Source organism: Nothobranchius furzeri, chromosome 9 (genome assembly GCF_043380555.1).
Source record: "Nothobranchius furzeri strain GRZ-AD chromosome 9, NfurGRZ-RIMD1, whole genome shotgun sequence".
Lineage (NCBI taxonomy): Eukaryota > Metazoa > Chordata > Actinopteri > Cyprinodontiformes > Nothobranchiidae > Nothobranchius > Nothobranchius furzeri.
This window is the reverse complement of record NC_091749.1, coordinates 61152771-61164958: the sequence shown is the minus strand read 5'-3', so window position 1 is coordinate 61164958 and position 12188 is coordinate 61152771. Positions and strand designations below refer to the sequence as shown.

The window sequence follows — 12188 nt, the reverse complement described above, 5'->3', positions numbered from 1 at the left end:
AACAGAAACACAAAACAAGTGAAAAATAAGCCAAAATGTGCAGGATTTTCTCCAGACTCTCAGAAGCCGAGTGTGTTTTTCTCTGGAGTGAAAACGAAAACCCAAACGGGGCTTTTCAACGGAGTGGGCACACTGAAAAGGACTGAAAATGCACTCTGCGCTACACCAGAGTGGGAGGTGGGGGAAAATATAGCTCCTTTAAAGAGCTGGAGGTTAAGAAGAATGCCTCTCAGAATCCCCCTCCTCCTCCTCCTCCTCCTTTCTCCTCACCCAAATTACATGTCTACACCCCTGCCACGGTCAGCAGACTGCTTCAACGCTGACCCGAAAGCGTAGCGGGGGAGTTAAAGAATCAAGACCTCCGCTGAAAAGACGGAAACAGAAGCAGCTCGGACTCGAATGCCTTGAAATGTCATCACCTCCCGTTTTCACACGGAGATCTGAACAAACCTCCGCATAATTGGTAGTTTGGATGTAACACAACTCACATAGTCGCTGGATAAATATTTAGATGGCGTGCACCATTTTCCAGAGATGTTTCATCAAGCAGCAATCTCACTGTGAAGCCTGAGAACAGGGGGCGCCCGGCTGCGTCAGCCAGGAAAAACACGAGCCAGCATTCAGCGGTCGTGCTTAACCAGCGCTTTCTCCGTCGCAGGTTGTATATAAAATCAGAGCAAGAGGCAACAACTACCAGGAGCGCTGCCATGGGCCCTTGCTCTTATCCCAGCGAGATGCTGGAAGATCTCACAGCTTTGGAGCTCCAACAACAGGCCCTCTGTTCTCACGCTCTTTCCACTCCGACTCGCTCATTACGGCACGTCTGAGAACCAAATACGGCTCTCATCTGGCAAACACGCTGCGCCCAATCTGATCATTAAACCTGCTTTTACGAACATATCACACTGGCATTACTCAAAGTCCAAACTGTGTGTCTATTGTGTGTGTGTTTCTTTTTAAAAATCATTTCTGTACCGAGTCCAAAAACAGACCCGTTGATCTAAACTCACCACACTTCCTGCCCACCAGCACCTGTCCAGCCGGGCAATGTCCCGGCAGCTCAGCAGGATGACCCAGACTTTTGGACAGCTCGTAGTCAGCACCAGCAAAGTGGAGGTGGAACTGCTCACGGTTGATGGACTTCCTCAGGGTCCTGATGGTTTTCCTCAGCCTCTTCTCTGAACGCCGACGCACGCAGTTCAGGTCACAGCTCTCTGCTGAGAGAAGAGCTCAGTACCACAACTGTTTGGAATTTCATGCCTGGATTCCCCGCATGCTTAAAGAAACACGCCAGGACACCAAAGATATATGTATAATGTATGAAATTAAACTCAAAACCTTTTAAACCAGAGCCCATTGCCACCAGAGCCAAGTCAAAACAGGAGATACTTGAACATTTTGGTTCTTTTTAGTGACAAAAAAAGCACACAACAGCAAAAAAATAAATAAATAAAGATTAAGAAGCAAAGGTCACGAGCAGGCAGGCAGGCAGGAAGTGCAGAGAGACCAACCTGTTACCTCCTCTAGATTCACGTCCAGCTCAAACTCAGCTGTGAACGACAAGCCGTCCTCCATGCCGGCTCGCCTGCTGTGGCGGCTGCGCGCTCGCAGCCCCGACGAGGTGCAGCGCAGGCTCACGTAGCTGAACTGGACGTTCTCGGTGAAGAGGAACCTGCTGCCTGTGAACGTTCACAGTCGCTCAAAAAGTGCAAAACATACAATAAACTTCAAACATCAACTGATAAAAGGATGATTGTTGCTGACGGATGAGTGTGACACAATTATGCTTCCTTTACGTTTGTGTAGGAGGGAAAAGTGCAATGAAGAACTCATTTGATTGATGCCTGGGTCAAATCCAACTAAAAGGGTTTGTTCTGGCTAATTACATCCTCCCCTGCCACCGCCAGACAAAGTGTTGCTCCGAGACGTTCAAAACACTCTAAACCACATCACTTTCCCCACAAACATCTCTCACATTAGCGCTCGGTTTTTGGTTTCTTTGAAGCAGCTCTCAGGTCTGCTTTATCTCCTTTGGAAGCAGGCAGGTCTTCGAAAACACCCCAGAAACACAAAGGAGGCATAATTCTGATCCGTGTCTGTGTTCCATCTGTGTTTGAAGACATTGTTGGGCTTGCTTTTTTGAGGCAGCACCCGTACCTGAGTGCGGTGGGTTTAAGCCGTCTCTGAGTTTCTCCTGAGCCCGTTTCAAATTGCACTTCGCAGCGCCAGACCTAAAAGTGGCTGTGGTCTTAATGCGCGGAACTCTGGGCTTTTCTGGACCTGCAGGACAGAAACGTAAAACAAAGAAGAAGAAGAAGAAAAAGCTTGTCATTTTGATCTATTTACATACCAACAAGAAAAACAAACACGAGCCGGAGCTGTTCCGGAGCTGCCGCTCTGTGTGACGGGGCAGAAAGACTGATGTAAATCTGCCAGGTTCCATACTCGCCTAAGCAATGCGAGCCGCTGTTGTTCTTTTGTACGTCAGCCAAGCAGGGCAGAGGCATTCCACAGGTCACCGTGTAGGAATCCTTCGTCCCTGAAAAACACACACGCCAGGGGCCGTGACACAGACCCACGCTGACACAAGTTAGGGCCACAAAAGCCGTGACGGAGAGCAAAGAGGAAGCATGAAGGAACATGATGAGACGCTTGGTGGACTAAAGCTGACAACTGTTCACACAGCGAGATCTGAAACAGCCCGACCTAAAGGCCCTTTCAGGGACCAGATTCCAAACACTGATGGCTTCATCAGTCAGATAAAGCGAGGGCCTTCAGTGGCATGAGTCACTTTCATGTTGATATTTCTTCTGGCCCCATAGGGGCTTTACCTGCGACAGTGATCGAGAGGAGCGTCAATATTTGTCACCGAGTACAAAGCTTTTAAGTCAGAGTTTATGTATTTTAAAGCAGTAATCCAGACTCTTTCAAGAAATATGTGCGATTTTTCAAGAATACACAAAAGTGAACATTTCTACTAGTGATGCACCGATATGAAATTTTTGGGCCGATACCGATATCCAATATTGAGATCACTGTTATGGCCGATAACCGATATTTGCAGATACCGATCTACTGACATTAATGCTTCTAAAATCAGCAGATTCTGTCTAGAATGAGAATTATTAAAGCTGAATTTACGTTATTATGTACTCACACCACACACATTTACGGTTCTGAGATGATTTCATTCACTGTTCACATGACTAAACAATTACACACCATCCCCCTCACCCTCTAAAACAAGCAAACAAATGGAGACGAGATGGAAAAAATATTGGTTGTTAATATCGACCCGGTTTTATTTATCGAACCGATATCGACATGTTAAAAAATCACTAACATTGGCCGATACCGATATCGATGCCGATATATTGTCCATCCCTAATTTTTACTGTACTGTGATATAATGTAGGCAGCACGTCTTTTATTTTTTGCTAAGCCCATCCCTGTTTCTTAGAGCTCCATGAAATTTTAATTGAGCGTCATTCAGCATTAGCATTAGCCAATAACGTTAGACATCCACTGACGTACTGATGTCAATCACAGAGCGTGCAAGCACGTTCGCAAAAGATGCAGAGTTGGCTGACATTTCTTATGGCCAAGTAAGTCTTAAAAGGTGTGATTCACTCGTTTAAACAATACATTTGCAGTGGTCTCTGGTAGGACGGAATGCCTTGCAAGTCGTACTCGACGCAAAAAAAGCCCAGAAACGCTTGGATCAGCACTGAGAAGTCTGCTGCTGCAGAGAGCGGTAGAACATGGCCGGATTTGGAGTCTTATTTCCTGACATTTTGACTTCTTGCCTCAGATTGAATAACAGCAATGCGACTCTAACACTGACTTGTAACGTTGATGTTTTATCTCCACAAATAATGAAAGCCTGGAGGAGTTTTTCTGCAGAGCTGCCAACTTTTAAACTTTTCAATGTGTGATTAGCGTAAGCTTGCCTTGAGAGGGGATGAGGGGTGGGGTGGGGTTGATTCTTCAGCGTGAGATATTGGAGGTGTGGTGCGAGAGCGCATCATGAGGGTCAAATGCGTGTGTCTCATGCTCAATGCGTAAGAGTTGGCAGCCCCATTTCTGTGTGGTGGTATTGCTAATGCTAACAGTTAGCTTTGAGACGTTGACTGCTCATTCCTGAATGTTAAACAGGCACAGCCGTTCCCATTGTGAATCAAGATGGGTGCACCCATGAACGTTTGGTGACAGTGTGGCATTGATCTGTCAGGATTTTCATATCCTAGCATTTTTTACTGTCTATTTTCTGTCAGAAGCTAATGCAGGAGATTGGTCCCATAGTCATCATCACTGGTGAAATTCATCTCCACATCTGACCCAACCCCATGGAGGGGGGCAGTGAGCTGCAGAGGAGGCTGCGCTCGGGAACTATTTGGTGGTTTAACCCCCCAATTCAACCCGTTAAAGCTGAGTGTCAAGCAGGAAGGCATTGTGTCCCATTTATAAAGTCTTCGGTATGACCCGACCGGGAATCAAACCCCATTCTCCCAGTTCCAGGGTGGACATTCTACCACCCGGCCGCTGAGCTGGTTCAAAGCTGAGCTGGTGTAGGAGATTATTTTCAATAAATAATCAGAAATAATCGTTAATTTTTTTTTTAGAGTACCACATCATTAAAGTATATATATGACACAGTTCCCAAGTGCAGCCACTACTGCAGCTCACCACTCCTCACAGGGATGATTCAGATAAGGAGATGTAATTTCACGATGACTAATGGGACTTTATCATCATAATGTTAACTGTAAAACAATGTGTTTTAGTCTGGCTAGAGGTGTTGATTTCAGCAAGTAAGGAGAGGGGCTTAATGTGCAATACATGTTTCTGCCTCTAGATGGGGCCCTCTGACAAAAGAACTCCAGATTTCTGCTTTAAATTATGAAAATATTGTTATTTATTCTTATTTAAACTTCCTAAACGGCTGACGTGATGAAGGATTCTTGCAGAGGAGTTTTATCACACTTACAGTAACAACTATTTCATCTGTGCTTGTCTGAGACTGCTGTTAGAAAAATAATCTAAGCTTACAGAAAAGCTCCAGGATGGTCATTTAGACAGATAAACATATAATTTCAACCCTGCAGCTGTTTAAAGGGGGGGATTTGGTGCGTTTCTATTTTCCACCAGATAAAAGTGATTTATGTTGCTGTCATTTCAGCTAATTTACACATTCAAGCATGAGAGGGCTCTTATGCTCAGGATGAACCAGTGTTGTGTAAACATCTAAGAAAAAAAAAATAGATGATCTAATTTTATGGCTTTAAAAAAATATCTAGGCTTTTAGTCGCCAAAGGACAGCTTTTCCCAATAATAACACAGTTTGACACATTAAATAGTATTTCAGCAGTTAGAAGGTGAGTTACAAGCTGAAAATGTGGTGATGCACTAATAAACGATTTGTCTCCCAGGTCCTGTTTCAGATACAGTGGATCGACCAGTATATTAAATCTGATTTGACTTTTCTCCCATTCTTGTTCAACTAAACATTAACTAAAAAAAGCATCCAAAGTCCAAAGAAAAAACTAAAAATGTTTCTTCAGAAAACTTACAGAGATGGTTTATTATCATCATTGAAAGTAAAAAAAAAGCATCACAACTTTTTTTTTGACAATAAAGCAAGAATTTGATTAAAAAGAAACTAAAAGAGAAGAGATAAACTTCATAATAGCTGATGGCGTTGTACCAACATGTCGTGGTGAAGAGAGAGCTGAGCCAGAAGGCAAAGCTCTCTATGTACCGGTCGATCTACGTTCCTACTCTCATCTGTGGTCATGAGCTTTGGGTGGTGACCGAAAGAACGAGACTGCGGATACAAGCGGCTGAAATGAGTTTTCTCTGCAGGGTAGGTGGGCTCTCCCTTAGAAATAGGGTGAGAAGCTCAGTCATCCGGGAGGGGCTCGGAGTGGATCTGCTGCTCCTCCACATCTAGAGGAGCTAGTTGAGGTGGCTCGGGCATCTGGTTAGGGCGTCTACCTGGTGAGGTTTTACGGGCATGTCCAACCGGGAGGAGAACCAAAGGAAAACCCAGGGCACGCTGGACGGATTAAGTTTCTCGGCTGGCCAGGGAACGCCTTGGGATTCCCCCGGAGGAGCTGGCCCACGCAGCTACAGAGGGGCCTCTCTGCTTAGGCTACTGCCCCCGTGACCCGACCCCGGATAAACGGATGAATAAGGATGGATAAATGGGTGGATGGATAGGTGGATATTCTATTCTGTTCTATATACTCCTCATGACCCCTGAACCTGAAGAACTAATGATCAAAATCCCTTTGAAAATGATGAAGAAGGCTTTATGGAAACAAAGCTTCTAAGGTACTGGAGGACTTTTTTAACATCTTTCGGGGAATAAATGAACATGTCTAGTAGGTGACGTCATGCTGTTTGGAGGTCCGGCTCAACTCACCGCTGCTGATGTGAACTTGAGACTGGCAGGTCAGAAAGCAGCGGTCCCTTCCCTGCTGCTTACTGCAGTTCAGAGTAGGCTTAGAGAGCGGGGTTGCAGGTGCGACACCCTCAGCCTCTAGATGAAAACCACAACAGAACTCAAAGGTAAAAAAAGAACGCGTTTGATTGCAACACGAAGGAACACGAGCAACAACAAAAAAAGCACAATTAACATGCGAGCCAAGTTGGAATTTGGATGTAAAGAGAAAAGGAAAACAATTCAAAGTATCTCCTGTTTTTTTTTCCTGTCCCCCAAAATGTTTGACTATCGCAAACGTCCGAAGACACGGACGAAAAGTGTAAAAGAAGAACCGACTTACTGACGCAGTCCTTTTTGTTCCAGTGGAGTTTATAACCAGGACGGCAAAAACACTCAAATCCTCCCACCGTGTTCTCACATCCGTATTCACAGCCTCCATTGTTCAAACTGCACTCGTTTATATCTGGGATGAAAAGGGAGAATTACCTCTATAATTACAGGACACGGCAGGAAACATCAGTGAAATCTCACATCTGCTATTTAAAAAAAAAACTGGTTTGTGACACTGAAGCTGTTACCTCCACAGTGGGCCAGCCCGTACATGGTGTAGCCTTTGTTGCATAGGCACTGAAAACCACCGGGGGAGTTCACACATGTGTGATCACACGTGCGCTCAAAAAAACACTCGTCTATATCTGTAATCAGAATCACACAGATGACTTAATGGCAGGGCAGTTGGTTGTAATCTTCATCAGGAGGAATTTCCCACCCAGAAGCACTAGTCATCAGTCAAATGTGACACGTGCGCTCGGCTACGATGGCCAGAACGACGGCTTCTGGTCATCCTTTTGTGCATTTAAGTTCAACAAAAACAAATAAAATCAAGGGAAAATGTAAAGTTTTGGGATGTTATCAGCACAGATGTCCGATGTTGTCCACCTAATCATCAGCCGATATCTGCATTAAAATGTAATATTGGAAATGATCTATACCGGTTTTTACTCTTTACGTTACACAATCTTCACATACCATGCACATAATGAACATAAATCTCTTCAGCTACTTCTCCTCTCACTCGAAATGTCAAACACGACACATCCGAGGTAGGTTTTGAAATATTTGTTTGTTTTACAAACACAAGTGGTATGACGTAAATCAAAATATAATTTATATGATGATATATGTGACATCAGTAATGTAAAAATATTTAGTTTTTTTTTTTTTAATGAAGGGGGATCCCTCATATATTGGTACCGATTTAGATCCACATCAGAAATTTAGGGTTGACTACATCAGTATATCAGATATTGACAGGGTATGAATCACACAGAGGCTTCTGGGGAGCCCAGTGAGGGATGTCGTCTGTTTCGCCTTTGCCCCCAAAATGCCTTGAAACGGCCCTGGGCATGGGACTTTTTGAAAGTGATCTGAATTGTATGTAAATATGACATGCTGATTAATTATTCATAAAGGAAAAAACGTGCAGTGGGATAAATCTACTCACATTTTCCTTTTCAAGTGCTTTGTTTTGTTGTCTTGTTTTCTGTTCGACTAATTTCCTGTTCTGTCCCTCTTCCTGCATCTCCTCTCCATCCAAACAGCTGCCTGGCTACCTACCTTTTCACCTCATATTTTTAAACTAAGCACATTAAAGGGATCTACCGATCACAAAAAATAGTGGCGTGCGCGCTGCGCGTCCATGTCGGTCCATGTCAGTGAGGTGAAATCCCCGGAGACCGGGTGATGAGCTCCGTAGCAGCAGAGCGCATAAAATAACTAACTAACTAATCAAATAAAAGTACCAGAGAATGGACACAACCGATTGTTTGTTAATTATATTTTTTGAGTGGCGCCACTTTGAGAATGTTACTGTGGCCATGAGCAGGATGCAGCTGCCTGGAGCGCACGAACAATCAGAGCTCTGCCGCTATCTGTCCTCTCTGCTCAAAATTATCCTGGTGTTCTGAAAGTCCATATAAATAATGTAATATAGGTAGAAACTGGATCTTTTTTGGGGCTCCCCCGGGTGTGTAAGCTGAGGGCTTCTTCAGGAACCCAGCACCTTTTTCAGGGGAGCCAGGCTCCCCTTAACTCCCCCATAATTGGAACTCTAGATGTTGGTGTTGGTGTGTGTGTGTATATATACCGGTATATATATATATATATATATATATATATATATATATATATATATATATATATATATATATATATATATATATATATATATATATATGTACATATATATATATACATGCATATATATACATGCATATATATACATATATATACATGCATATATATACATATATATATACATATATATATACATATACATATATATATATATATACATATACATATATATATATATACATATATATACATACATACATATATATATATATATATATATATATATATATATATATATATATATACACATACATATACACACACACACGCATATATATATATATATATATATATATATATATATATATATATGTATGTATGTACACACACACACATACATATATATATATGTATGTGTGTGTACATATATATATATATATATATATATATAGATATAGATGTAGATATATACACACACACATATTTATATATATATATATACATATTTATATATATATATAATATATATATATATATATATATATATATATATATATTATATATACATACATACATATACATATACATGTATATACATACATATATCGGTAAAAGTGTATGTGCTGCTGTAATGAGTGAATTTCCCCACTGTGGGATCAGCAAAGTCTGTTCGCTTCTATACTAATCAATAAAGTATATTCCATTCTATTCTTTAAAAAAAAAAGTCAGCATCAAACATGCCCAGTTTTTAGGGTTGGAATTGGATACTGTTGTCTAATCCTCCTTAAACATCAACTGGTTTAGTCCCAGCATCAATGAGATTCAAGAAAAACACAAAAAGAATAACTGAGTTACCTTGACAGGAGCGTTCGTCTGACAGCAGCTTAAATCCTTTCCTGCAGTGGCATTCGAAGCTGCCGATGGTGTTTCTGCAGAAGTGTTCACAGCCACCATTGTGAAACTCACACTCATCAATGTCTGCAGGGAAACCAGTGATATTCTGACAATTACATGAAACTTCCTTTGTAAATCTTATAACTGAGAGCTCCTGCATGCTGTGAAGTTTGTGTTGAGGACCAGCAGTCTGACCTTTGCACGCTTTTCCATCCGGCTGCAGCGTGAAGCCAATGGGGCAGCTGCAGTGCACACCTGTGGAAGTGTCCTTACAGGTGCTGTCGCAGCCTCCATTGTTCACTGCGCAGGTTTCTGAGAAAAAAAACACACACAGGCATGGTGTAAATGTTTTGACCTACCCTGGATTTCTCTAGAATAATATTCAAGACCCCTTTAAAGATTTGAATTCCTCGAAACAAAGTGTGAATAAATTAAGCATGACTAGACTTTCAGCCGTGTGAAAATCACCAAATCATTATGAAGCTTGCTTTTCTGTAGGTTCTCAGTCATTTTGCACATTTACAAAGGAAAATAGACACTTTGGGCCTTGTGTCATTGTAATTGGTACCAGTGCCAAAAGATGCAGCGTTTTTATACACCCTGCATTTTCCCAAATTACAGTGAATACATTCTAAATATGCAAGAATATATTCACACATTGCCTTTCCCAAAATTGAAGGAAAATGTGAAATTTACCACATTGTCACAAATGCATATATTACAGGTAGGAGGCTGGAGCGGAGGCAGAGAGAGTGGAGTTATTTCACAGTTTGCTCCAAAGGCGGAGGAATGTATCGCTTTACTAGACATTACTCGTCTTCCCGCTCCTCACACACATGCACGCGCGCATGCGCACACACACACACACACCATCACACATCAAGCCTGGGATGTGACTGTTACCCATTGACAGTCTTCTTTTGACGCGTTTGTCCACCTCGGTAGAAGACGTGGCATTGTGGTCCGAGGACTCAGCGGTGGATTCATCTCGTTCTGCGACGCACATCAGATTAGATTTAGAATCGTAAAAAAAAAACACCTTTTGAGTCACCGCATGCGCCACTCGTGGCGGCTTGGTGCGGGTCAGATAATACAGAAGATCAGAATCTACAAAAAAACATCACATTAACACACCTGGACCTCACACACACACACACACACACACACATACACACACACAAACAATAGTTTAAAATGATAAGAATCAGCTGGCAGATAGTATGTTATCCCTTTTCTTCTAACAGCAGTAGCAGTGTGTGTGTGCGTGTGTGTGTGTGTTGTGGGTGGGGGGGGGGGGGCAGTGATTTATCAAGTTAGACTCTACAATGTAAATAAAATACACCCAGTTCTGTTCGTTTCATAACAGAAAAGCTTAATCAGAATATCCTAAACCAGGGGTGTCAAATATGCGGCCCGCGGGCCGGATCAGGCCCGCACACAGTTTAAATCCGGCCCGCGAGATGATTATGTAAACCTTATTTTCAATTCAACTGCTGGTGAAAGCTTAAAGATGTCAGGTATCAGGAGTCGAAGACAAGCATGAAACTGATATAGCCATGTGATCTGTGAATCAGTTATTTGAATTACTGAGGAATAGTCTTGGGTTTTTTGTTTTGTACTTCACATTTTCAAATACACTTCAGGTGTTTTATTAATAATAGTGATGTTGTGCTTAAACTATTTTGGATACACTGTCCTCAGGCTCCAGCTCTGTTTTACGTTGATCGTATTAAAACAAAGAAAACAATCTGAAGCAGTTTTTAATTTATACATACTTTTAATTTTACTGGCCTGGCCCACTTGGGACTAGATTTTCCTCAATGTGGCCCCTGAGCAAAACTGAGTTTGACACCCCTGTCCTAAACACTAGTTTGGTTTATTTCATAATAATAAGCTATTTCATCCAAGACATTTGGATCTATTTTAGTACGGTATTTTTCTCATATAGGAGACTAAAGTATTAAAAAAATAGAGGGAATTTATATTGTTTGCACCGTTCATTTTAAACTAAGATTGTTTTATGTTCACTCATCGTCATTTCATTGTTTGAAAATAATGCCATGCACTTTATCTGTTAAAGGTGTGATTCACTGGTTTAATGAATACACCTGCAGTGGTCTCTAGTAGAATGAATGTCTTGTAAGTTGTATTGGGGTGCAATACACCGGTGCACCTAATGCAGCTAAAGCAGGAGGTGTAGGAGACCATTTTCATGTTCAGCCTGCATGAAAAACTCAGATTATAATCAGAAATAAGATGTTTTTCGGTGCTCCTCACCCTAACATTTCTTCTGTGTGCTCTGACCTATTAGTGGGTGAAAACCCCTTGAACATAATTCACTCCACATTAGTCAGTTGTAGTGGTTCGTGGGATATTTTGCTAACAGGCAAAGTTGGAACCAATCATCATTAGCAAGTATTGAGTTATTGAGCATCTCGACTACATGTCAGGCGTGACTCTTAGCCATTTTGAGATAAATATAAAATAAAATGACTGAATTCTAGGATATTTTGGGGTTTGTTTGTTTTGACAATGCATGATACACATTAGACACATTCTCTATGATGACGTCTGTGTGTTACATGCGACATATGTATGTTTTTAACATCCATTGTATGTATTTTTTGCATCTTAAGAAGCATTTTTATTTGATACAAAATAGATGATTTTTTAAAATTACTTATTTACAAGCAAAATAGTAATTCAAAGAAAA

At 41.6% G+C, this 12188-nt stretch overlaps 1 protein-coding gene across 3 annotated transcripts in view; it reads right to left on the bottom strand.

Annotated features, from left to right (window-relative positions):
• The window catches only part of scube2 (signal peptide, CUB domain, EGF-like 2), a 30526-nt gene that overhangs the window by 15596 nt on the left and 2742 nt on the right, over window positions 1-12188 (bottom strand). The window contains exons 7-16 of one of the 3 annotated variants that reach the window (XM_015953082.3): window positions 10379-10468; window positions 9671-9787; window positions 9437-9559; window positions 7024-7140; window positions 6786-6908; window positions 6425-6541; window positions 2450-2539; window positions 2158-2280; window positions 1512-1679; window positions 1011-1217 (exon numbers count right to left, since the gene is read on the bottom strand). In XM_015953082.3, the coding sequence (XP_015808568.3) occupies window positions 1011-1217; window positions 1512-1679; window positions 2158-2280; window positions 2450-2539; window positions 6425-6541; window positions 6786-6908; window positions 7024-7140; window positions 9437-9559; window positions 9671-9787; window positions 10379-10468 (1275 nt within the window). The remainder of the gene's footprint in view (window positions 1-1010; window positions 1218-1511; window positions 1680-2157; window positions 2281-2449; window positions 2540-6424; window positions 6542-6785; window positions 6909-7023; window positions 7141-9436; window positions 9560-9670; window positions 9788-10378; window positions 10469-12188) is intronic. The other 2 variants (XM_015953083.3, XM_015953084.3) reach the window with 2 other exon arrangements.